Consider the following 27,734-nt stretch of genomic DNA (forward strand, 5'->3'; position numbering starts at 1 on the left):
GGCTGCTTTCCTGCTACAGCAATAGAATAGGGCAATTACAACCATACACCCTGCAAAGCCAGAGATATTTACTATCTGGCCCTTTATAGGAAAAAAAAAAAAAACCCTGCCAGCTCAACTTAGTGCAAATGCATTGTTACAAGATACAGCAACTGCTGTCTATTTAGGGTAGGGGATACCTAAGGATTTTGCTAGTCACTTAGTTTCCTGAAATCCCCATCCATGAGCCCTCACCTTCTATCCATGTTCCAGAATCCTTGCTCTAGGGGGGGTTGGTTGTGGGGAGACCCACATCCCACAGGCTTTAGAGTAAAGCTTAGCCCTTCTCCAGAGGGTCCCTGACTCTTTCTGGAAGCTTAGCCCATCTGGCCTCTTTCAGGGCTTTCTCTAATCATTCTTATAATAGACCACATCCTGTTAAATAGATGTCATGGAGCTATCTTCATTTTTTTTCCTTTCAATGTAGCTCAGCAAGTTTTATTTTCTGTGACATGTAAAGGATTTACTTGTATTTTATTATATGTAATATTGGGGGTCATTTCTTTAAGTGCTTTTTCAAAGTATAGGCCCCTAATGCCCTGAATCAGAATCACTGAGGATACTGGGTAGACATTGAGATTCCCAGGCCTCATCCACTATCTTTGGGGTGGGCCCCAGGGGTTGGTACATTTTAGGAAAGCTCCCCAGGTGATTCAGATGCACATTCGAGTCTGGCCGCCACTACCATATACATAGAGGACCATAAGCTTGGTTAAGGACATAGTTCCCCATGAGAACATCTTTGCTAAAGTGTTATATCAGTTCGAAACACCTTTCCGGAGGCCGACATACACTTGAAATTCTCAAACAACTTGTACCCACATTTACTATCAAGTTGCCCAAAGCCAAATCACCACATCCTTAGCAGATGGTGCTATTGAACTTGAAACAAACCCCTGTTGCTGTTTTTGTATTGCTACTGCCTCTTTGTGTATCTCAAACATGCAAAAAGATCCTACTGCAGCTGTAGGCAAACACCAGTGCGTTAGTTATCTATTGTTGCGTAACCAATGAATCTTAAACTTGGGGGCTAGTCACAACAGTGTATATGATCTCAGTTTCGGTAGGTTGGAGGTCCGGGCTCAGCTCCTCCGAGTCTGGGTTTCATCAGAAGGGCCCAACCAGAGAAGCATCCACGTCCCAGCCTGCCCTTGTGCTTGCTGGCAGGACTCAGTTCCTCACTAGCTTCTGGCCCCAGACCTGCCTTGATTCTTTGCCATGTGGCCTTTCCCACAGCTCCCTCACGACATGGCAGTTGGCTTCATCAGAGAGAGCCAGTGAGTGGGCAAGACCGTGTGCCAGCAGGAAAGGGCGAATGCTAGCTAGTGAGAGTGAAGCTACACTCACCTGAAACCTAATCAGGGAAGCAAGTCACTAGATCTGGCCGGCCTGGGAGACAAATGACACAAGGGTGTGAATCTCAGCAGGTGGGGTCATGGCGGGGGGGGGGTGTCTGAGAAAGGTGCCTGCCACAAGCGGCATAGATGTTTCCAAGTGGAAAGGCCTCCTTTGTCCCCACAGAGCACTGTCTTCTCTCCATGACAATAGCCCCTTCACTTACCTGTCACTAAATGGGGGGGGGCCTGTGGATTCGGTATCCACAGGCTATATGCCCCCCCACTGCTCCCCTCCCACAGAGACTGATGTGGCCCTTGCCTTTTGCTGCCAATCCTTAGTTCCCAAAAGGGATTCGCAACCTTTTTTAAAATATATTTTTATATTTAAATTATTTTTTATTTAATTGTTGTTCAAGTACAGTTTTCTGTCTTTTACTCCCATCCCAGCCCACCCGCCCATCCCTCCCCACCTCCCTCCCATTTCCACCCCCCTTAGTTGTTGTCCATGTGTCCTTTATACTAGTTCCTGTAAATCCTGCAACCTTTTATTTTATGTATATATAGTTGTTGTTCAAGTACAGCTCCCTCCATTCCTCCCCACAAATCCCACCACCACCCACCCCGCCACCAACCTTTTCAAATTATTAGTGTCTTTTGTAAACATCGAACTTAAAAGGCAGGTCTTTTTTTTTTTCAACTTTTTTTAGGTGATTGACACACATAAATTTCATATATTTAAAGTAGCCCAGTTGGTAAGTTTTGAAATCTGTATGTGCCCAGGCCAGATGGTGACGAGCCCATCAATCCTGAAGTCTCCCCAGGTCTCTCTGATGTGCCAACCACTGATGTGCTTTCTGTCTCTCTGGATTAGTTGACATTTTCTGGAATGACCCTTCTGAAGATTTGTTCACATAAATTCTCTCGCTTTTTCTCTCCAAGCCATTTCCATAAAAGGTTATGTGGCGGTAACTGTTTCATAGCTCCAAGCGGTGTCCGATTTTCATCCTTCCGGCCTCCACTGAACACGCCCTGTGCACTTTGAATAAAACTCGAAAAGACCCATTCTGCTACCACCTACAGTAGACCAGTTTAGTTTGCACCCACTCCAATCCAGCCTACACCCCAGTGCCAGATTAGTCGTCTCTTAAAGGTATACCTGGGATTGTGTCACTCACTGCTTACAGACCTTCCCTCTCCCCTCACTGCCATCTCAGTGAAGCCCACAAGGCTCCAGGTCACCTGTGGGGGCCACCAAGCCAGCCAGCAGCCTTGTGGGCTTCATTGTGGTAACAGTGAGGAGCGAGGGTGCCTGGGGGGAGTTCAGTGTGCAAGGGGAGTTCAGGGTGTGGCCAAGTTTATCGAGGACCCTGGGGCAGTATCCAGGGAGGAGCTGGAAAGACTGGTGGCCTTGATAAACGTGGCCACACCCTGAACTGCCCCCAGGCACCCATCAGCAGGTTGGGCCTGCTCTCCTTCCCCCGAGCTTTTCCATCTATCCTGGCCATGAGGTCCTCCTGTTCTAGGCCTGTCTACATTGCCGCCACCGTATACCCTTTCCTTGGCTCCTTGTACTAGACCAAGGACATCGGTCCCTACCCCACTCCCCACATCCCTGAGTCATGTTCACCTAATATTTTGGAAAGATAACTAGTGTCTGCTATAAACATTGAACTTAAAGGGCGGGTCATTTTCCAAAGCAAAATAAAAGTTCAGTTAGAAGCGTAGTACTGTTTTACATTTTTGCAAATCTCCTTAATATCTGCCTTAATATTAGACAGCTGGATCCTTGTATCTGCCTCTACGTTCATTCAAAGGCATCTTGGGATATCTAGTTTTCATTGAATTATGTGAAGGAAACTCAGGGCCTCACAGACATGTAGTTGGAGAAGGGAGGAGTGTTTTAATGGCCTTTTCCTCTATCCGTGGAACGCTTCCTGATATATACACCAAACTTCAATGAGCGGTGGTTTCTACAAGATTCTTTGTTATATGGAATCTGAAAGCATATCAATGACCTTTTGATACGCCGTTCCATCAAAATCTGTTGCTCTGTCTTGACTCTGTACTCAAGAATGATTTTGCAGTGTCACACAAAATCAAAAAATATTGAATCCATTTGAAAAATATTGGCTCTCCGAGTTGTACAGATCTTTCATTATTTCTGATCAAAATAGTCACATTTATTAATATCAGCACCGATTTGATCAAGAAGCTCTGTCAATATTGGGAAGCTGGCATTTCCCATATGTCAGTTGCAAGTTTTCCAAAATTGATTGGCAACAGATACCATCGATTGTTTTCAAGGGATAAGCTCACTTGGATCATTTTTGAGGAGATTTCTGCCAGATACCCAAGTCTTAACAACTGTAGCTCATCAGCCATTTTTTTCAAGAAACAATGGTGTTCCACGAACAAGGGTGCTAGTTCAGCTCGTAACTCGGTGACGCAGGGACTTCATCTCAAAACAACCTCACGCTTCGGTACCCAGCGGAAGTGCTTTCTGCATCCTTGCCATCTGACCGTGCAGAATTTTCAAAGATGTATATGGGCTCAGATTTATTCAATTCAGCATTTTTTTCCCTCCATCCAGGACATTTCTAAGTGAAACTATTTTGTGTTTGTCTCTGTCACTGTGAGTGCCTGGTGACGAAGCAGGCACTGCTGATTGGCACACTGTGCTGCCACCGCCTGATTTGTGCTAAGCTATCAGCACTTTCACTGTGCAGATGTCCACAGAGTAGATTCAGTAGCATCTTATTGCTGTTATAAAAAGTGTGGGCCACGCAGACGTCCCAAAAGAGCCTCGGATTCTCCCAGGGCTGCGCAGGCCCCTCCCCGCTTTGCCCAGTCTGTCATCTGCCCTCATGGGTCACTCTGGGGCTGGTGGATGGGCAGAACGGAATCACTCCCAGGCAGCAGGTAAGAAATGCACGGTCCCCTCCTCAGACCTGCCTAACTAAGAGTCTCCATTTTCCTGAGCTCTCCCAGGGGATTTATCTGCACATTTTTCCTGTAAAGGATCAGATGGTAAATATCTGTGGCAACCAGTCAACTCTGCCTTTTCACCTTGAAAATAGCCCCACGATCCACGACTGAGTGTGGCTGTGATCCAACGAAACTTTATTTATGGACACAGAAATGTGAATTTCACATACTTTTCATGTGTCATGAAATATTATTCTCCTTTGAGGGTTTTTTTTTTACCTTTATTTAGAAATGCAGAAAAGCCTTCTCTGTTTGCAGGCCACAGGCAGGGCTGTGTATAGCACGTGGGCCACGGTTTGCCAACCCTGCTCCATAAACTCAGTCTTCAACCTGGGTGCCCACTGAAGTCACCTGGCAGGCTTTGTTCTTAAAAGAGCAAAACTTCTCAGTCCTGATTGCCACGCCCTGAAATGCGCATGTAATTGTTTGGGGGTGAAGTCTGGGCATCAGGGATTTCAAACAGTCTCCAGATCATTCCCCTGTGAAGCAAATCTTGAGAACTTCTGCTCTATAATATTTTTTTAAAACAAACTAAAGTTTATCTTACCTCTATTTTTAAATTGTAGGTGTCTCAGACCAGCATTGTACATTGTAACCTTAGGGCTCTTTAAATGTGTGGCACTGTCGACATTTTGGATCCCATCATTCTTTGCGGTGGGCGTGGTCCTCTGCACTGTGGGGCATTCAGAAGCATCCCTGGCCTCCACCTATCCCATGCCAGTAGCACCTTCCCAGTGGTGCTGACTGAAAATATCTCCCTACACCCTGCCCAATGTCCTGGGGCAAAATCGTCCCCAGTTGAAAACCACTGATCTAAACCCTGTAGAGTTTTTTGTTCCTGCTGTCTCAGAGATTCCCCAACTCGGTGCTAGTGACATTTGCACTCAGCTCTTTGGGGGCTGTCTTTACTCAATGGAGCCAGTAGCACCTCCCTCCCCCAAATGTGATGACCCAAAATATCTCCAGACATTACAGAATGTCCCTGTTGGGCACAGTCTGAGGGCACAGTCACCCCCTGTTGAGAACTTCTGCTGAGGCCATCACAAATCAGGGAGACACCTGTCGGCTGACACTCACTTTTGCTTCTTTTGAGTAGGATTCTCGCCGCCTCCATTTTCCTGATGCCAGTTGTTTGAACGTTGCAAACCTTGGCTACTTCTCCATTTCTTTTGAATCTTATGGCTCATTAGGAATCAGTAGAGTAGCAAGGAAGGCCATGCATAGAGCGTGGGGTGTGTGTGTGTGTGTGTGTGTGTGTGTGTGTGTGTGTGTGACATTCATTCCCCGGGGAAGAATCTGAGCCCTTGTTCCTGCTGGCCCTCCTTCTGAGCCAGCATTAAATGTGCGGCCAGGATCACAGACAACTTGGAGCAAATCACTGGGCCGTTCTGAACTCACAGCCATGGCAACGGCCATCCGCAAGCGTGAGGACAAAACATGTTTTATTCTGTTGTTCCGCACAAAAGGTTCTAGAGATGCTGGAGACAAAATGGCCATTGAGTGTTACAGGCATTGATGTGTATTTATTTCTCCCTACTATGTGGTTTATATTTAAACTCTCTGAGGCAGAAGCACACTGGTGTTTTTGTGTGAATCAAAACCTAAAATTCACAGTTCTCTGGAGCCACAGAGACCAGCTAAGTGAAGGCTTATAACATGATTAACCTAAGAAGTTCTGGGGGCTTAGCGAGAGGTATTGAGAATTACTAGCAAAATGTGCTAGAAGGCCTGGCACTGTTTTTTTTCTTTTACTCGAGTAGATCATAGTCGTCCAAAAAAAAAAAAATACTTTCCTTCCTTTCCTTTTCTGGTTCACATTAACAGATGTTGTACTTGCTGGTTTGAAGCTTGAGAAAACTTGAGTGCGGATTTATAGGAGTATCCAAGAAAAGCATTGACCTGCCTTAGCTAGCCTGAACTTGAACAGTGTGGTGCTCTGCTGATGCTTGGCACCACCTCCGTACTTCAAAACCTCGGCCTTGTCTGTGACTTCTCACATGGGCACAGCCTGAATCACAGACCCAGTTCCTTTGTCTGTCCAGGCACAGCCAGCCCCGTGGAGGGATGGGGTGGGGGAGTAAATCTGTTTTCTCAGACCCTGTCTATGGTGCGGCTCTAAAGCATCTTTGTCAAAAACTCTGAGGTTAAGAGGACTTGCTTGGCTCAGAAAAACCATTCTGGTTGCACTCTTTTCAAGACAGCTGAACAACTTGGAACATTTTGTTTTCTTCAGTGCAGCCCCTGGAACTTGCCGTTTGATTGGCTAGAGTTATGGCCAAGCCCAGCGGGCCATCTTTTCAGGGGAAAACACCAAACACGGTTGAACACAAAACAGGCGCTTCAAATGGGCGCAGGATGCCGCTCCCGAGACTGGGAAGATAGGGCTGTCGACTCAAAACTGGCTTCTCAAACTTTCTTGTGCATGCAAGCCACCCAGAGGGGAGGGTCTTATTCAAATGCAGAGTCTGATTCAGCTGCTCTGGGGTGGGGCCTGAGATTCTGCATTTCTCTAAAGTTCACTGGTGTTGCTGATGCTACCGGTCCAAGGTCCATACTTTGTAAAACAAAGGGTCTAAAGCACTTTCAACTGACAAGCGGTCCACTCATATCTTTCCTTGACCTCTGAAAGTTTTCACTGCTCTCCAGTAGAAGCTCACAGCATTCATCTCTAGCTCTTCTGAGCTACGGGCCCTTGCATCCAATTGCCTACCAGAAGTCCTCCCTTAGGACGACATCCAATCACCTGAAACTCAATGTGTCTAATAGGGGACTCAACGTCTTTGTCCTCTAGGCCTAGCCCTCTTCTGGTCAACCTAACTCAGAGAACAACACAGCATCCATCCGGCTGTACATGCCAGACATTTAGAAGTCATCCTTGGTACTCACCAATCCATCCCCAACCTCATGATCAAATTAATCCACACCAAGTCGTGCCCATTAGACACCTTAATCACCTCTCAGACCCATGCATTTCTCCCACTTCCAACCCCTTTGCTCTGGTCCATGCTCTTGTCACCTCCCATGCGAACCATTGCATTGGGCTCCTACTTCTCTTTACTTCCACTTTGTTCCTGCCACGTCATCCCCAGCGACCTTTTGCAACTCCAGTCTGCTCCCTGTGGTTAACAGTGCTCAGTGGCTTCACACGATTCTGAGGATACAGTGCAGAATCCTGAAGGCGGCCTAAACCCCTAAGGGTTCTATGTCCGATAGACCCCCCCCACCCCGCCTTCTTTGTCCCACCCTCTGTGTACTGTCTGACTTCTGGCTTCTTTCACGCCTGGGAAAGCACCCTGCTCTTTTCCACCATAGAGCTTTTCTTCCTTCTGTTCTCAAAGCACCTTCCCTACCCCATTCTTCTCTCCCTTTACGTAATTAACTCAAATTCATCCTTCCTATTTCAACTGTGGAAGCTATCCCTGGCCACGCCCCAGAAGCCTAAGTAAGTCTCCATTGTTTGCTCTCCTACCACTTCTGGACTTGGAACCATATGGTTAACGTCCATTTTGCCCATAGACTATACACTTCCTTAGCGCAGCACAGGCCACGCCTATCTTGGCTCACCCGTGAGTCCCCAGAGCACAGCAAAGTGCTTGGGACATCGAAGATGCTTGGTGAGCAGTGCACGCTCCCTAATTGAATGAAATGGAACGAGCGAATGCACAGCTGCTCCCTCCCTCCCGATGCTGTCACTCTCGCCCATATCTGTTACTCTGCTTCACTGACAGCTTCAATTAAACAAGACCTTTGAGAGACCCCAATACCCAGAGTGATGATAACAGCAAGGTTATGGGAAGAGTTTCTCTTGTTTGAGCGAGGACTGAGCTGTGACTTCGGGTGAACCCGCGCCAACTGCTTCTTCGAAATGAGTGACAGACCATCTGACACGCTTCTTTGGGTCTTTCATGTACTTTAATAACTGACTCATCAGTTTCTTCGTAGCCTGATGTCTAATACCTCGAAAACCACTGTTTCATATGTTTTGTCCAGTATTTTAGTTGTTTCAGGCAGGAGAATGAATTAGGTGCCTGTTAATCCATCTTAGCCAGAAGCGAGGAATTGTTCTGAGGAGTTAGATTTTTATTACAGTGGAATTTGAGTGGTAACCAAAAAAAAAAGTCAGTAGAACCGACACAGTAAAGAGCTTGCAAGATTCTTTAGGATAGCGCTTCTCAAATCTGAGCGTATGTGAAAATTTCCTGAGAGGCTGGTTAAAACACAGATTACTGGGTCCGCCTTTTCCAGAGTTTCTTGGGTGGAACCTAAGATTTTGCATTTTTAATATGTTCACAGGGGATACTGATGCTTCTGGTTCTGTTACCACGCTCTGCATATCAGTGCTTCTGGATATGAGTCTGCAAACTTTTTCTGCAAATAGTAGACATTTCAGGATTTGTAAACAGAACACTCTGTGACAGCTATTGGACTTGACCATTGCAGGGGAAAATGGCTGCAATTTGGAAATGAATGAGTGTAAATTGTTCCCATACTACTTTATTTACAGGAATACAGACTCACCCTGGCTTAGGAAAACTGAGCTGTTGACTCTTGGATACTATGGTGGGTAATGGCTACTCTCTCTCAGAGTGAAGGGGAGCTCATTCATTCTAGGACATAGGTCGTCCCTTTTTATAGAATCCAACGGTGGCTGTACATCTGGATGATATGGTAGGCAAGGTGGCATCTTCCTTTCTAGGCTGTATTTCTTCCTAACACTGTGAAATGAAATAAAATGCACTGTGGACATATACAGTAAAAAGAATCCCCCTGCCTCCTCCTACATAAACGCACTGAGGACTGGCTTCATAATTTGCAGGCTCGGTGCAAAATGAAAACGCAGAGACCCTTGTTCACAAATGATTAAGAACTTCAAGAGGCCATAGCAGAGCATTAAACCAAGCCCAGGGCCCCACAGGACTCCTCAGGTCACGTCACCATCATGGCTTCCACTACCACATCTGCCACATTCACGGCGTTCGAGTCGGAAATGCCGTTAACTAATGTGAGGGCACTAACAGTACTGATATCCGTATTTAAGAAACATGTTTAGGTTGTTTTCACTTTTCACAGTTTTGGTTTCTCTGGAAAAAAGTGTGTGGCACACGAGCCAACTGTCCAGTGTTCAGACATGTGACACACTGTGGGTAGGACGAGCTTCTAGATGGACATGGAAGGCACAGTGGACCTGGGTGGGTGTCCACGCATAGTTTCAACCCTGCAGATAAATTTCTTCCTACCAATCTTCCCCGTGTTGTATTCCACAAGCTTCTTCTCACATTGACCGGCAGGGTCCCTAAGAGTTTCATCTGTGCATGTGAAACAATGACCAGCATGGCGAGTTCTGTTCCTTAGGAGCCAGAGTTCCTACAGCTGCAAAGGAAACCATCTGCAGAGAGACTAGGCCTCGTTGATGTGATCCCCCAAATTCCTGAGTGCCAGGTTCCCCCTGCTGTTCTAAAACCAGACCCACAGCGTGGGCTATAGGGAGTCCTTGAGCGAGATAAACTGGAGGGAAACTTTTAGCCTTGATCTAGTGCAGAATTGGGGACTGAGCAGCACCATTCTCGTAACCCCACTTGTCTTTTTGAGTCAGGGAGCAGCTGTGATATTTCCTTTGAAGGAAGCAGAATGCTATAACCCTTCAGATGAAAGACTTTTGAAGTGGCAACTGGATCTGGAAGGATGAGTTATACTGTTACAGGGCAAGTGTGCTATGCCACTACACCAAACCTAGCTGCAAATAATGAGAAAGGATGGGGGTTTATTTAAAAAAAATATATAAACACATACAACACAAAAACATTTCGGAACAGATGAGCATTTTATCAGATTGCATGTCAATGTCAACGTGTCAGCTGTGTTCTGCATGCTAGGTCTTTCTGTAGAAGGCCTTTCGGAACCCCTGTCCAGTAGGAATTCTCTCTCTCCCGCTCCCTGCCCACCATCCACTGGCTCTCCAGCATTATCACGCTGCATTATAATAATCACGTTATGTGTCTGCCTGCACCATTAGACTGGTCTCCTTGAAAACAAAGACGATGCCTGCTTTCATAGTTGTATCCCCAGAGCCAAGCACAGTGCTTACTTAGCACTCAGTAGGTCTTCAAAAAGTACTGAATGAATAAAACCCAAAGGGAAACTCAGAACCCAGGTCGTGTTACCGAAAATCAAATACATGGCAAGTGAAATTATCTTCCGGAGCTGTGTTCTGCGGTGATGATAGAACGGTCTATGTCTGTCCTGTCCACTAGGGGAGCCCTTAGTACATGTGGCTCTTGAGCACGTGAAATGTGCAGCTAAGGAACTGAATTTACTATTTTATTTCATCTTAAATAATGTAAGTAGTTACAAGAGCTAGAGGCTCCTGTACTGGACATCACAGTCTCAAGGTCACACATCCCTATCTGATAAGGACCAGATGTAACTTTGTTAACCAGGGAGGCAGACATTCATCTTGTTTCTCACATCATGCGGACTGAGAGTGGGGGAGGTTGTGAATGATACAACAGATGCAAGTCGACTCTGTTTCATGTAATGGGACATTTCAAGGCCAGGGATTTTTTTTTCTTTTAAAGATTGTATTTATTTTTAGCCAGAAGGGAGGGGAAGGAGAGAGGGGAAACATCAATGTGTGGCTGACTCTCATGCGCCCCCTACTGGAGACCTGGCCTGCAACTCAAGCATATTCCCCAGACTGGGAATCAAACCCTTTGGTTTGCAGGCCAGTGCTCAATGCACTGAGTCCCACCAGCCAGGGCGAGGCCGGGGATTTTTATGTAATGGGACACATTGAGGCTGGGGATTTCTCTTGGTTGAGGAACCTGGACTTCTAGTTGAAGTCTTTCACCTCACCTCAGCCCCCAGAAAGTCATATAACAAAATACAATTGAACTCCACCATCCTTGTTCACAAATCTCAAGTATCCGATGCTCTTTAAGGTACTGACTTGCTAGTGAGCTTGAACTGTATTGTGCACTGGTTCCCCTTTTGTGTGGTTTCATAAATCCATCGCAGGGAGGTAGGTCTTCATGAAAACAGCTGACCGTCTTCTGAAATAAAAAGGAACTACATTTTCTTATAAAGTCCCCCCCCTTTTTTAAATTTTCCAATGAACTGAAATCTGGTAATGTGGTGGGTTTAAGCTAATGCTAGCTTAAAATGGGATCCTCATCTAAATGGGAAAGCCTGTCTCCAGTGCTTCATGCTGGGTAGTCATTCCCTGTCTACTGTAAAGAGCATTTGGGGAGAAGAAACATAGCTGACTTACTGTGCTTGCTTTGAAATAATGAACTGCTCTTGATTGCTATTAGACCTCATAATGCCTTCAGAGTTCGATTTCTCTGACAAGCCATTTACTTAAGGGTCTGGATAATATAAACAGAGACGGGAGGTCAGGGAGGTAGTGACATTATCCTGAGGCCAGCACTGCTCTAGTGAAACCTAAATGTCTCTGAACTGAATGAAAGTGGCACCCTGGGGGAGGTCTCCATGGACAGCTCAAGTAAAAGTTAATTTTCAAAATGGATAAAAGTCTTTCATTCTTGTCAAGATGAAGAGTGGATTGTGGCTCCCTCTCCTTCATTTCACTTCATGGATGCTCATTTTTGTCTTCCCCCCCCTTCTGTTCCTTTTCCTTCTTCAAGAACTTAAATGTCATCCACCAGTTCTGGGTTCTTATTTTGAACGTGTGTGTTGGGGAAGGGGGCAGATGGAAGCTGGGGAGGAGGAGGACTGTGACTAAACTGCTTGGGGACATTTTTATGACAAAGGTAATCTCTGACAATGCCATGAATGAAACTTGAGTGGATCTTAGTGACTTTGTTCTTCTAGGGACCAAAATACCCATCACCTTTCCAAAATGATCACATTGGCATTTTTCTGAATGCAGCAACCGTATAATTACTGTATTTGATTCTTCTGGTTGCCCAGGAGGTAAAGGCTCGGGCAAAGGTATCGGCTGCTGCAGAAATAGAAGTACTAGAAGTACTTGAAAGCCCAGAAGTTTGGGGTTGGGGGAACTTGATGGTGGCTTTTCTGCAGGAATGATTGCTCCGCATCGTCCCTTGAGCAGGTCCCCCCCCCCCATCGCCCCTGGGTAGGTTAGGAAGCTCTAGAATTGCGACTTACTGCATAATTATTTGTCAGTGTCTGCCCTGCCACTCATCCCAAGCAAATTAAGCTATGTTCCCTCTTGGAGTCCCAGGGTCCTGACCCACAGAATGAGATGATGACAATTACCCCCACTGGCCCTCGGGATGTTACGCTGTTAGCCATTGAGTCTGAGGGGGAAGATGGAAAAGTAGAACCTTCTCTGCTAACATATGGTGCTTGTGAAGACCAAGAGGCATTTCACTTGTTACAGCAGCATTTTCTCTCCCTTGGGTCCAGGCTGCTTCGAATGCTGCATCAAGTGTCTGGGAGGAGTCCCCTATGCCTCTCTGGTGGCCACCATCCTCTGCTTCTCTGGGGTCGCCTTGTTCTGTGGCTGTGGACATGTGGCTCTCGCTGGCACCGTGGCCATTCTTGAGCAACACTTCTCCACCAACACCAGTGACCACGCCCTGCTGAGTGAGGTGTAAGTACCTGCTTCCCTTTAAAAATGTACTGACAATGCAACTACCCCGATGTTTTTTAAAAAGCTACCGGATGCTCTCCTGGCGGAAAGGTGATGCTTTTCACGAAGGCTCACCGTATGCAGACAGAAAAAGGTCCATGAGAGAAGGAAAAGGAAAGGGCCAAGAATGCAGTGGGTGTTTGGAACGTCACCTGAGAATGGCAAGGTGCACGCACAGGACACTCCACACACGGTAGCCACAGACGTGAGGGGCTGTGGCAGGGTGATAGGCTGCTGCTGCCCATCATCACACCGCAGTTATTCTGGTTCCCAAGTAACAGGCGCCCTCCAGTGGCCTCACAGGAAGTGACCATCCTTGGGATAATAGGAACCCTGTTGAGGACTAACTCCCCTCTAATTCTATAGGAACAGGACTTGGGCATTAATTCTTCAGGCAGAACAAATCCCAGAGCACCTTCCAATGCAGAAAAGGGGAAATCTGGTGGATTGAGCCCCGGATCTCTGCCTCCCCACTCTGGAATGATCCTCGGTGGAGCCTCAACTAGTCCCATGCAGATGGTCTTAGCTACTGATTCCTTCACATACTTTCCCCTTTCCCCACCGCCTTCAGTGGTTTCTTTTTCTTTCCCTGACCCCCCAAACCTCCCAGTATTCGGGTGTCTTGTGATCATGAGAGACTTCTCCAGCAGACTGAAAAAGGCGTGAAGGGATTTTACTCTTTTATTTTTCAAGAATGACATGCAAACCGATGAGCAGGGGTAGGGGAGGTTATAAGGAAAATCGAGCAGCACACAGGACTTACTGAATGACACAGGACTTACTGAATGGATACAACTGTGTGCAAAGACGACCAGGAATATTTACAACTGAACCCGGGAAAGGTGTGTTGCTTCACTTAGCTAAGTAAGCTTGAGAAGTGGCTCTCAAACGTCCAGGAATCTTTAAAACTTCCCCAAGCCCACCCTGTACTGCAGACCAATTGAGTCATAACCTCTGGGGATAGCAGCCGGGTATGAGTGTCTCCTAAAGCTCCCCGGATAGTTCCAGTGGGTGGCCAAGGGTCGAGGAACCGCCATCTGGGTCCCTGTCAGCTTTCATAGGGCACAATTAGTTATGAATTAACTTTTCATATCTTAAAGCTACTTGAAACTTCTGTAGTGAGAATTCCAAAAACGTCTGCCCAAGGTATTACTTATGGACTCCCTGAGTGCCTCCTTAGGGGCTTTGTCGGGGTAACATTAACCACTAGGCCGGGTGGGGAGGCATCTGATATGGTAGAAGGAACACAGTGTCCACTGGAGCAGAGTTCCGGTGCTGGCTCTGCCACTGACTCTGTACCCTTGTGTGAGTCACTCCACTCCTCAATGCCTGGGTTTACTTATTTGCAAAATGAGAAGTCTAACCCCCAGAGCACAGAACTTGGGTCAAGTATTACAAGATTACAACTGCCCCCGATGGAAGGCTATGGCTCCCTTGTCTGCGAGTGTTGTCCGCCTCAACAGGGGGCCCACCTTGGAGAGCAGGCCCAGGCTGCAGTGGGGCGGGCCAGGACACCCACCTGGAATGCCCCCCAAGCCCAGTGGGGCCCCCAGAGGGGCAGGAGATGTCACAGGAATGTCGCCCTCCCATCCCCGCTCCAGAGGCTAAAATGGTATCTGTTCACCATGCAGTGGATTGAACTTTTCAGGCTCTCGTCTTCCTTTTTGTAGCATCCAGCTGATGCAGTACGTCATCTACGGAATCGCGTCCTTCTTCTTCCTGTACGGGATCATTCTGCTGGCAGAAGGCTTTTACACCACGAGCGCAGTGAAAGAACTGCACGGGGAGTTTAAAACCACCGCCTGCGGCCGATGCATCAGCGGAATGGTGAGTACTGACCTCGGATTCTCGGACCCACAGCCAGAGCCACACCTCTCTGAACTTGTCCCAACCTAGGAAAAGCTAGGAGTTAATTTGGAGTGCGGGGGGAGTCCTGACACACACAGGCACACCTGAGACACCACAGGTCCGGTTTCAGACCACCGCAGTGGAGCATCGCAATCAAGGGAGTCGTCATCTTTTTGCTGGGGGAGGGTCTTGCCTTCCATTTGTAAAACACACATCTGTGAGGCGCAATAGAGTGAAGCTCAGTAACACTGAAGCATGCCTGTGGTGTTCTTAACAATTACAGTCAGGAATATGAAAATACCTTCAATGCATTATTGATCGTAAGTTAAAATCTACAGCTGGTTTAATCAAATCTAACATTTCTCTTACCAAGGCACAGGCAATGAGGGTTTGGAAGAGTTTTCACATGTAAGGTCCCCACTATGAAAGGAGGTAACGTTCATGTTGTCTTCACGTCTTGCACGTGGACTATGGCTGTGCAGATGTACGCACACTAGCCTTTCAACCTCTCAAGAGTTGCCCTCCATGATGCCTTTTAATGAGCTCTTTTTAAGCTTTGTTCTCTAGACCAGAGGTCAGCAAACCTGTCTGCACAGGGCCGGGTGGGGACTGGTTCAGGCTCTGCGGACCACTCACAGTCTGTTGCTAAGGACAGAATTCTGAATGCCGGAGGCCACCAGGACAGGAATACCAGACGGGCCCTGTGCACTGGGCACTGGCTGCCCTAGTGGGTCCTTGCCACCGCAGGAACAGAAGGCTCACCAAGCAAAGAACCACCAGCCCTTTTCCAAGTCTTGATGGTGTTATTAGAAAGAAAGTGAAGTTTTCTTCTGCAGGGTTAAAAAAAAAAAAAAAGCAAGCCCAGTCTGAAGTAGCCGATCTGTAAGCACTGGGGAGGAAGGCTGTGAAACTGCTGAAATCTGTCTTTGACTATTTTTAGAAATGCAAATGCTTCCAAAAGTGTAAATGTCCTTGAGATAAAATGCCTGGTTTTTGTAGTTTCCTGGGGTGACCTACAGGACGTAGCCCATCTAAGCATGACCCCAAGGCCAACCTGGCACAATCCAGGTATTTCCTGCAGGATAGAAAGTTCAATGGAACCTTCGAGTCTTCGGCCTCAGCTTGAAAAACTAAAAAAGCCCAACTTGGATTCCAAACTTTCACCCACACAACTCTGTGGGTGCACATCCTCAAGATATAAATACCATAATGTGTTTTAAACAGCCTCTCCAAGTATCAGAAAATTGGTAGTCAAGGCAGGTTAGGAAGAAAAGAAAGCAATGTGATTTTATTCTTCCTGAAATTGCCCGTGGCAACGTGTGGGTGCACAGGGTGATTTTGTCCGAAGCCAGGGCTCTGCTCGCAGAGCTCCTGTGAATGTGCAAGATGAAAACAACCGGAGGGCAATGAGAATTTTATCAAATTCACTGAGTTAAGCTTGTGTTCAAGGCTATTTTAAACCTTTAATATAGGTCCAAGCATCTCTTGCTCCTAGTAATATCACAGGCTCATGAATCTAGTGAGGTTTTTTTTTTTTTCAGAAAGAACTTCCTGTAGCAACTGCTATTATACCCCCCACCTATTATGTAAAATAAAGGTAATCTGGGGTAAAATAATAGGAAGTTATAATTCAAGTAGCCTGTGAAACCACCCAGACCCTGTCCCAGTCAGTACGGAACTCACATTTATGAAGAATGCCACGTGGGAGGTGATGTCACTAATTAGCTCTGTGACCTTGGACAAGGGAGACCACCTCTGGGGATCTTGGGTCCTTATGAAAAGGATTTTTAATTACCAGGTAGTAACATTCTCCATTCTATAGCTCCGGAGAGCGTGATCACCCTGCCCTCAGTTCTTCCTATCCTTGTCACTCTGCCCTGTCACTGCTGCGGCCCAGGCGGTGCAGTGAACTGCACGTACCCCGCAGCTTCAGTATTGGGTCAGAAATGCAGAATCATTCCTCCCAAGGATGCGCCTTGGCGCAGGTTCCATGACGATTTTTTCTCCTTCTCCTTTTCGGCTTAGTTTGTCTTCCTCACCTATGTGCTGGGAGTGGCCTGGCTCGGCGTCTTTGGTTTCTCTGCAGTGCCCGTGTTTATGTTCTACAACATATGGTCAACCTGTGAAGTCATCAAGTCGCCCCAGACCAACGGGACAACCGGTGTGGAGCAGATCTGCGTGGATATCCGACAATACGGTGCTTCCCTTTAATCCCCCCATTACTGTTTCTGCTCTTGTGCGTACATGTGGACCTTAGTTGTTACACAAGCATCTAGTAATTGTGATCGCTTGCATATATTCCTCTATCGCAATGGTGTAAACTCTCTCTCAATCGGCTCCATTTCTTAATGAAAAGCCTGTTTAGGCTCTTAGTTGCTAAAAGTCACCATTCAGAATTTTGTTGTGTTTTCAGTCAGAATTTTGTTGTGTTTTTCAAACAGGCAGTAAGACATTTTTTTTTTATAGTGAGAAACTACTTTATAATGCAGTTCAATCAAAAAAAGACCTCTGGATGGTCACTATAAAAAGGTTATGCATTTTCTTCAATTTTTCAGTTCTGTACCATCCTGCTTTCTATCTATAATGCTGCATGTACTGTATATCCAATTAATTTATATGTCAGACTCTTCAAAGCAAGTTTTTAAATAACCACCTGCTTAAATTTCATCTATACTGAAAAGCACAACATAAAATCCAAATGTATTTTAAAGTCATCAGAATATATTCTATAAAAGCGAGCTATTGGAAACAGATTCAAACATATTTTCAAACATATTTTCAAAGGCATGGGATCCTTCCAATAAGGCAGCTAAGGCTGCTTCATTTTGACAAGGCACAGAAGGGGCCATTGCTGTGCCTGTCAATTAATTTGAGGCTTGACTTCCCTGCTGAGAGAAGGCAGCATCCCCTGAGTAAGGAGTTTAATTAGTGCTTCTAGCCAGGATGGCAGGAAATCCTTTTCTTGGCAGAAACAAATAGAAAAAAAGCTTTTCATTAGAATCAAAGAGGAAATAACTGTTCTTTCAGAGCTTTTTGAGAAAGAGATGACTATTTCATTTTTCTTGTTTTTCCCATGTGGCTTATCCTCAGGCTCTTACCTTATGATATAATAGGAAATTTGTCTAAACTGCCCACCAGCCTAATCATCTCTTCTCATTAAAGACCAAGGTTCAACCACGCTGTTCTTTCTGATGCATTGAAAATAGTGCCTAAAGTTGAGTTTTATTTTTTAAGATTCATTTTTTTAGAGAGAGGGGACCATTGATGTGAGAGAGAAACATCAGTCAGTTGCCTCTCTCTTACCCCCCAACTAGGGACCTGGCCTGCAACCCAGGCCTGTGCCCTGACTGTGAAACAAACCAGTGACCTTTCAGTTTGCGGGACAACATCCAACCCACGAAGCCACACCAGTCAGGGCTAAAGTTGATTTTTAAAGTATTTGTAAATGACTGTCTAAATGTGTATCATTGCTCTATTCTTAAACATTTTCACTACATATTCTGGGTCATTGGTAATCATCTTTTTAAATGTGTATTTGAAATACCTATTTTCACTGACCATTTAGGGAGACTTACTCTTGGCCCACAGCAAGGATGGAGTGAGTAAGTACTCCTTTTTTTAATCCTCCTTCCTTACGCCCTAGGACAAGTGTGATTTGCACTGTGTTTAATATTTAAGGACTCACCTGCTCATTAGTGGCAAAAAGAGCAGCAGCTCCCAAAAGGCGCCGTCACTGCAGGGATGAGTCAGGGTTACAGTGAGAGACCTCAGGCCTGCTGGCCCCACTTTCTGTGACGAAGGTCAGGGCTTTCAGTCCCAAAGTAGTTCCAACACATCTGTAAAACACAGTAAAAATAAATATAAAAGCAAAGACGTACAAAATACAAGTCCCAATCACATAACACAAGCATAAATTACTCTGTCAAGCTGCTGTGAAACTTTCTAAGCAGACTCTCAATCTTGGAACTTATGTCATGGCAAGCTGCTAATGAAGAGCCTGAGTGACAGGCCACAGACCAGGAATTCACGGGGAAATGGACCTGACCTCAGCATGAGGAAGTGCTTTAGAAGGGGGTGGGGGTCAGCCTGCAGCTGCATAACTGTACTTCATCAATTCATAGGAGGGAAAACCTAGCTTTGAAAATCAATTTTTATTTTATTAGCCCATGCCACCCCAATAAAGTCAATACATAAAAAATAAAAATAAATTTAAAGAAAGAAAAGTTTTACAGAAACCAGCTCAACTAAAACAAAGCACTAAACAATGCAACTAAATAATCTGTAGGAAAAACAGCATCAGGTTAAGTCTCTTATAGACTAGTTGACTTTGCCCAGGCCCTACTGTCCAAGTAGGACTTACTAATTATTCCAAGAAGCCTGTTCTGCAGAGGGCAGATCTGCTCCCTGCTGATGAAGAACTGCAGCCTGCAAGTGCACTGTTCTCAGCACCCCACGCAGTGAGGACTGTGGAGCGCACAAGGCCCTGTAGTGCACACGAATACCTAACATTCTGCTGACCTTCACTTCACAGGTATCATTCCCTGGAATGCTCTCCCAGGAAAAATATGCGGCTCCGCCCTTGAGAACATCTGCAACACAAATGAGGTAAACCCCTCTCCTTCCCAGGCTCCCAGAGAACCACTGACAAAAGGAAGGTCCGTTCTCCTGGGGAGAAAGAGCAGGAACTGATAGCTCAAATGCTGCCCGGGAAAGCTTTTTCTTTTGCAGACTCTTAAAGAGTGAACTGTATGTAATCACTGACATTCAGACATCTTTGCCCTAGAAAATGGCCCTTCCCCTTGGTCCAGCCCATTCAGTGAGGATTTTAGCAATCAGAAAGCTTTTCTCTTTTGGCAAATAATTTGGGAGTGATCCCAATCCTGCACATCTGAAACTATATATAGACTCTTCTCTTTCACCTTCAGATAGTTTTTCAAACTAGAACATTTGTCACAGAACAAATGCAAATTAATCAAAGATTCCCCTGTATTTGTATGTAAGCCAAATTTTTATAAACCAAGTCCCAGTTAATCATTTGTATTTCCAGAGAGATCTGCTCTTATTTCTCGTTTCACCCTTAACTGGCACTAAATCCTAACACACTTTGGATTAAAATCTCTGGGCCCTAGAATATCCTTCAGGCACTGGTTTATAGCTGTTTATAAAACTCTGAACTGCACCGGTGGGAGCCTGCCTGTGGAAGAGAGTCCTAATATGCTTTTAGAAAGCAATCAAGTTACCAAAATAATGAGCCCCTACTGACCTGGCTGGTCAGTCTGTATGTCCACAATGTAGACTGGCTCAGAGCAGCAGCTCCCAACGTTGGCTGCACGGTGCGTCACCAGGCAGCACTGCAGTGCACCAATGGCTGAGGCCTGGTCCCCAGATACTCACATGTAATTGGCCTAGGGTGCAGCCTGGGCATCGGAAAGTTTTCAACCCCACCAGGTGATTCCCACTGGGCTTGCCAGGCGCGCACACTTACTCTCACAGCCTTGCCGCAAACCGCTCCACAGGAAGATGATGCAGCACACTGGCACAGATGCAGGCCGTCACCTTACACGTGAAATGCTTATGTTGCTGCCCTCTTCTTTCCTAGTTCTACATGTCCTATCACCTGTTCATTGTGGCCTGTGCCGGAGCTGGTGCCACCGTCATTGCCCTGGTGAGTAATGGCCCAAGGACTGGCCCGGTCTAGCTCCCCCTCCCAGCAGTCTCTATAATGACAGGTTTCCCTTCCAGCCAACACTCTTGGGACGGCTCAAGGTTGGTCAAATTTCACCCATGTAAACCTACCACGTGTCTAGACTGTAGGGTGTGCTAGCTGGCTGTCCTGGCACTGACTGTAGGCGATGTAAGCTGGATTCCATGGAAAGAGAGGGTACCGACACCCGAACACCTGTTAACTAGGACTGGAACACTGCGTTGTGGCATCCTGAGATAGGGACGAAAGGTCCCACGAGGCATTACCCCTTTCAGTTTCCAGAAAGAAATATGCATACTCATAGTATGCATACTCATGCATAGCACCTACATGCTCAGAGTTGACCCTGTTGTGCACAGTAGTTACACTCGGTGAGGTCTCCTTGAACAGTGAATGAACAAATATGGAGCCACTGCTCCTGGAGGGCACACAGGACTAGGTTTCTGTGAGCCTCTAGTCACATTTTTGGGGGAACTAATCAAATATATAACCTTGTTTTGTGTGGTTCTGTTCAAAGGCATTTTATTTTGTATACATTGTTGATTCACTAATACTCAACTCACACCCTACATCACTGACTCATATCGAAATGAAAATCATTCTGCACATTTATTTGCTTTGTTAGCTCACTTCACAACATTCTTGCACTTAAAAACACTACACAGCACTTCAAGCAGGAAACATTTAAAAAGTAAAATCACAAGAATGCAAAGAACAGCCCTGGCTGGTGTGGCTCAGTAGATTGAGCACTGGCCTGTGAAACAAAGGGTTGCTGGTTCGATTCCCAATCAGGGCACATGCCTGGGTTGCGGGCCACGTCTCCAGTGCGGGGCACAGGAGAAGCAACCACACATTGATGTTTCTCTCCTTCTCTTAAAAAACAAAAACAAAAACAAAAACCTGGCACTAAACAGACTGCAAAAAGGACACTTGTATACAGGCTGAGGCTGGAACAAGGCAGTGCCACCTTGGTCGACCTCTGCTGGGAGACTTCACTCTTCCACCGCTATGCACATGTCCACAGATGACCACGAAGGTGCTATCAGTATGGACTTGGGGGTCACCAAAAATTTTAGTATATAGGCAAATTTGCAAATACAGAATCTTCAAATAATGAGGATCAGCTGTATAACCACAAACAGGTATATGTATGTATGTGCACATCAACATGTAATTTGAGAGGGCTGGATCTATGATCTGAAGAAGTCTAAGATTGGTAGAGCAAGGGGGACATCTCATCTGCTCGGACATGAGTCACTCCCAGGTTTTCCAACCACGAACGCATGCCTTCCCACTACAGCCCATGAAAAGAAACCACCTGTTGAGTCACGGTGGTGACCCGTTCTCTGCCCTGCTGCCTGCTCTCTCTGCTGAGTACCGGGCGGGAGGACTAAGTGCTGCCCAGTGAGCCGCTTGGGAAAGAATGAGGGCAGTAGGAGCGTTTAGCTTCATCTTACGCCACTGAGCCAGAACGTGATCTTGTCATTCTTTAAACACATCCTAGTCTTTTTAATAAACGTACTGAGGGCAGGGCCAATACAGTAGATGTGGAATGAGAAAAGTTTTGTGCGCTAGACATGAGGGTTTTCTGTTGTGATTGTAAGTGGGAAAAAGGAACGCCTTAGGCTGAGCTGGCATAACCTCCCCACCCAAGTTTAGAAGTCTCGTGGCACCGGCCCTCACTGCCTGTATCTTACTGTCCTGTTTTGTTCTCTTCCACCAGCTGATCTACATGATGGCTACTACATATAACTATGCGGTTTTGAAGTTTAAGAGTCGGGAAGATTGCTGCACTAAATTCTAAATCGCATAAGCCCCCTAAGGAGCTTTAGAGGGCTATACGATGTAGCATGAATATCACTGACACCCCAGACTAAAGCAGACTCTAGGTTTCTGCAGTTTTGTACCAGTAATTTGTAAATAGCTTTAGTGAACTCATCTGGCATGGGAGATTAATCAGATGACTTACCGTACATGAATTACAACGTTACGAGATCTGGCTATTTCTACAGTTTGAAAAGGATTCAGTTATTTACTGACATTCTGAGCACCCATTAAAAAATAACTTCCTTGAACTTAAACTTTAAGTAGTATCTCTAAATGAAGTATTAAAAGTCTGAAATACCTGCATTTTCCGTTATTTTTGCTGGCTTGATGACCAAGTTCAATGGTGAAAATGAAAAGTGGTGAAGATGAAATGGAAGAGAACCGTCCTATGCTGGATTCTGTTTTGTCAGACTCCTTCTGGAATATATTTTACAAATATATCTTAATTTTGATTAATTTTTTGATGATTACATGGTTCACTACCAAGTAAGTGCCCCCTCCAAATAAGTCAGATGAAATTTGAAGTAAAATAAAAGCCATGTATTTGTTTTCTCTGAAAAAAAAAAGGATTTATATGTGTGGGGTTTTGTTTTTGTTTTTTGGGTTTTTCTGGATAAAGCACAATCCTTCCTTTCAGAGCCCATAAAACTGATAACCTTAAGTTATTGTTTTGGTGAGTAGTAACTGATTCCTCAAAGCCAGTTCTCAAATTGCATGTAAGACTTTAATGGGAAGATAAACTGTTCCTGGGTCTGAAAGTCTCAGATATGAGGAGGAGGAGGTATGAAGTATCAGGGACTTGAGATATAGATTATGCAGGAAAGATGAGGAAAATGAATGGGAAGCAGTGTGTACTGCATCAACTGTAAAGAATGACGATAAGGATTTTTTACATTTTGTCAAATGAAGTAATGGCAGTTATAAAATGGAAAATGTAGTTTCACTACTAAAAATTTGTTAACACAGAGACTGCATGCTTTGCTTATAGTTCTTAGGTTTGGTTTGGACGTTCACTTCATTTTTCCATGTTAAATATGTAGTTTTTTTTTATTATTTACTCAAAATAAATGTTGTTCACACTTTTGGGCCTTTTGGGGAATTGATTTTTATCCACAGATAGGAAAGATCTTTGCACCGCACTTATGTAAAAATAACCACCATCGTGTTTCTGAACTTCTGCAATAGTTTTTAAAGTTACTCTCAAAATGGTAAAAAGCACCCTCTTGTATTTTATTTTTGCCTTTTCTTAACAATAACCTTGGCCATTTTTTCAAGTTCATTATGTCTGTATACTAACTTTCCTTCAGCCTTTTAATATGAAGCCTACTAGCAGAGCATGCCCTCAGTATCTGATGCCTCTGACCGCACAATATGTATTAATACAGAATAACCCTCTCCCCCTTTTACAGTAAACCCTAATCTACCTAGCAGCCTGCTTTGCCTCTGACATGCTCACTAGCCATCATGCTCACCCTTCTTTTCCAGATCCACTTCCTCATGATACTGTCTTCTAACTGGGCTTACTTAAAGGATGCAAGCAAAATGCAGGCTTACCAGGATATCAAAGCAAAGGAAGAACAGGAACTGCAAGATATCCAGTCCCGGTCCAAAGAACAACTCAATTCTTACACATAAATGTTTGCCAGAGTGCTTCGGCCGACGAATTGACAGCTCTGACAAATCATCAGACAGCTGCCCTGCAGTACAGATGTGTTTCCCATCAAACAAACTCATGTAGAACTACAAACACTTCACTGTCTGTCTCAAGCTGCTGGGATGTATTTCTAGGAAAACCTTCCAGTAGGTAAATCTTTTTCTTTAGAACAGATATTGGAGGTTTCATGTTAGCCATTTTAAAAGGCAACACTTTGATAAAATGATTGTTCATCCTTTTGAAATTTGCGGCATGCTCTCAGTTACCACCAGAGCAATCCCACCAGGACAGGCTTTGAGAATGTGGCACGCTCCCTCTCCATGATGTGCCAGCACCAAGGGATGAGGCTGTGAAATCGCGTATGCTATCTGTCCTTGAGAGCATCCAATAGGGAACAAAATGGAATTGGTGTGAAGTTCCACTTCCAACAGCTGACAGTTATTAAACTGTGGCTCATCAAAGGTAATAGGATTCTCACAACTGACTAGGACACAATTTCATGATCCAATCAGAAATCTTTTTTCAATAATGCAAAAATGGGCTACTATAAATTCTGCTATACCTACCATTAAAGAAGCTGAATTGTGACTCATTGACAAGCTTTGCAGAGTCAATTTTATACAAGATCTTATTTTAATAAAATGACCCACTGGTCATCATTCTTCGTGGGGGAATAAATATCAGCTCTGCCTTAATGAGTATTTGCTGTAAATTTCTAAGAACTTGCATCACAATGGGAGACCCAAAATCCTCCATAGAATTTTTTCCACAAATGTTTTTTCTTAATGAAGAAGTGTTACCTTATTAAAATGACCACCATTCTAAACCATTTTTATGTGGTCTCAAAAGTGAGTTTACAGTTTCATACCAACTATCTAAGACCTAATTACAAATAGACCACAGGCCTCCTACTTTTATAGACTTGAATACTTAAGTAATTTAAATTAGCATTGGTATTTATTTCATGTTTTCTTATCTAAATCTTAGTTTTCTGGAATAATCAAGTTCAATGTTCAGCAAAAAAAAAACCAACAAAAAAAAACAAAAATACAACTGCTTGAGTTTAAGCCATTTTCAAACGAAACTTGCCTTCTAAATCGTGTTCCAGAACATTAAGTGACTATAGGTATTGGGTATTAGTGATGGTAGACTTTGTGTTGCTCTTTATGAAATGATACATATAACTGTTGGGTGCATCAGTGCTTTTTAAAAGGGGCTGCATAATATAGGGTTAACTATGTATATTCACGTTAGGAATTAACTTGTGGTTTGGCTGTTTCCTGGATTTTAAAACATATACATGTATGGAAATGTATTAAAATGAAAGGAAGCATACCTTTATCAATACGCTATTAAAACTGAACATCAAGTACATTTCATTTCAATTCCTTGTGTTGTTGTTGTTAATGCCTAAAAATGCCTAATTGGACCTTGACTATTTTTTTTTTGTTTTGAATTGGGAGAAGCTCTCTTCTGTGTAGAACAGTCGTTCCAGAATAGCTTGGTGATTTGTTCTCCTGCGGCATGACAGACTTCAATGTTTTTTCCAGCGGTGCAGGTGCTGTTAGAGTCCAGTGTTCTAGAAGAAGCAGTGTCTAAAGGCTAATTTTACTTTTCTAATTCTGGTAGCTATTACCAAGAATTTTTGGAAGTTTTGTTTAAGTAGTCTAATATTTTTTATGTAAAGAGCATTAAATTTTGCTATGTATAAATTTTTGTAACCTAACAGTGAATCAATATTTTCTATCAGTGCCAAGGGCTTCCTGTAGTTCTATTCAAGTGTTACAATAAATATTTGTAGATAATAGTCATTACTTGTGTATGCTTATTTTAAAGATCTATTTAGGTGGAAACAGTTGTGGATGTACTAACAGAAATGAAATAAAATTATAGCTTCATTAAGTTGCCTTTTTACATACATAAATACCTTCGTCCTCAGTACGGTGTCATTTTGAAATATGTGCATAATCAAGATTTCACATTGGTATGAAATTAACTTTATAAGAAAGTGCTACATTTTCTCACCTCTGACAAATCTCCTTTAAGTGAGAACAATTTGAGGAAATGGTGTCGCCCACTGGGCTACAGTTCACATAAAGTACCATTAACACTTTATAGATCTCTGTGAAAAGTACAGAGATTTTCTGATGGGCTTCAATAAATGAAAGCAATAAACCTACGGCATTAACACAAAACTTAAGTTTGGGGAAAGTATAAGGAAGAACCTTCATAGGGGTCCATGTGCCACATGGCTATTTTATAAACCCAAGGTATGAAAATCTACTGAAAGGTTTATTTGAGGATATTTAAAAAGCCCTGACCAGGTGGCTCGGTTGATTGGAGCATCATCCTGCACACCAATAGGCTGCAGGTTCAATTCCCAGTCAGGGCACATGCCCAGGTGGCAGGTTCAGTACCTTAGTGGGGATGTGTATGAGAGGCAAGGGATCGATGCTTCTCTCCCTCCCTTCCCCATCTCTAAAAATAAATAAATAAAATCTTTTTTTTAAAAGAAGAAATAATGGCTGAAAACTTCTCTAATGTGGGGAGAGAAAGGGACATCCAGATCCAGGAAGCTCAGAGAATTCTAAAAAAGATCCCAAGGGATGTACACAAGACAAGTTATAACTGAGTTGTCAAAATTTAAAGGAGAAAATCTTAAAAGCAGCAAGGGAGAAATGACTTGCTATATCCAAGGGAACTCCCGTAAGACAATAACTATATTGTTCAGCAGAAACTGCAGAAGGGAGTGGCATGATAAATATTCAAACTGCTCAAAGAAATTCAAAACCACCAACCAAGAATACTGTACCCAGCAAAGCTGTCCTTCAGGACTGATGGAGAACGTTTTCCAGAGGAGCAAAAGCTAAAAATCATCATCACCAGACTGGCCTTACAGGAAATGGTAAAAACAGTCCTGCAGGCTGAAATAAAAAGACAATAATTAGCAACAGGAAAACATGCAAAGTATGAAACTCGCTGGTAATGATAAATACATAAATTCAGCATATTCTTGCAATAGTGGCGGGCAAATCACTTTTAACCCCAGCATGAAGTTTCAAAGACTGAAGTATTTAAAAAACTATACCATAATTTGTTAGTGGATACAAAACATCAAAAGATGTAAATTGTGACATCAAAAAACAGAATGGGAGGGACTGTATAAATGCAGAACTTTCATGTATGCTCAAAATTATTATCAGCCTGATAGAGATGGTTATAAATATGATTCATGTAAGCTCATGGTAACCACAAAGCAAAAACCTATAGCAGATACACAAAAGATAAAGAAATATAAGCATACTACAGAAAATCATCAAATCACAAAGAGAGGAAAAACAAAGGAATTACAAAACAACAAAATGGCTAGAGTAAGTCCACACCTACCAGTAATTACTTTAAATGTACATGAACTCAATTCTCTGATCAAAAGACAGACTCACTCAATTAAAAAAAAAAAAGACCCATAAATATGCAGCCTACAATTTAGCTTTAAGAACACACTGGATTGAGTGGTCAAAAGACACCTGATCAAAGACAGAGTTACTCAATTAAAAAAAAAAAGACCCATAAATATGCAGCCTACAATTTTAGCTTTAAGAACACACTGGATTGGGTGGTCACTGGGTAGCACTGAAAGTCTCGTGGCCCGGGAAATCCCTCAGTCTCTGCAGACTGGCGTGCTTGTTCACCCTCAGAGCAGTTCTGGGCACACATTGTGGTGAC

At 44.2% G+C, this 27,734-nt stretch overlaps 1 protein-coding gene across 6 annotated transcripts in view; it reads left to right on the forward strand.

Annotated features, from left to right (window-relative positions):
* The window catches only part of GPM6B (glycoprotein M6B), a 142,521-nt gene extending 116,615 nt beyond the window's left edge, over positions 1–25,906 (forward strand). For 3 of the 6 annotated variants that reach the window (XM_037157485.2, XM_037157481.2, XM_037157483.2), the window contains 6 exons: positions 12,750–12,936; positions 14,646–14,802; positions 16,849–17,020; positions 19,355–19,428; positions 20,423–20,488; positions 23,840–25,906. In XM_037157485.2, the coding sequence (XP_037013380.1) occupies positions 12,750–12,936; positions 14,646–14,802; positions 16,849–17,020; positions 19,355–19,428; positions 20,423–20,488; positions 23,840–23,989 (806 nt within the window). In that variant the 3' untranslated portion in view covers positions 23,990–25,906. Of the gene's footprint in view, positions 1–4,152; positions 4,296–12,749; positions 12,937–14,645; positions 14,803–16,848; positions 17,021–19,354; positions 19,429–20,422; positions 20,489–22,250; positions 23,438–23,839 lie in introns of those variants that run through there. The other 3 variants (XM_037157482.2, XM_037157486.2, XM_037157484.2) reach the window with 2 other exon arrangements.
* The last annotated feature ends 1,828 nt before the right edge of the window (positions 25,907–27,734 follow it).

This window comes from Artibeus jamaicensis, unplaced genomic scaffold, assembly GCF_021234435.1.
Source record: "Artibeus jamaicensis isolate MK-2021 breed Jamaican fruit bat unplaced genomic scaffold, CSHL_Jam_final scaffold_1283, whole genome shotgun sequence".
NCBI lineage: Eukaryota > Metazoa > Chordata > Mammalia > Chiroptera > Phyllostomidae > Artibeus > Artibeus jamaicensis.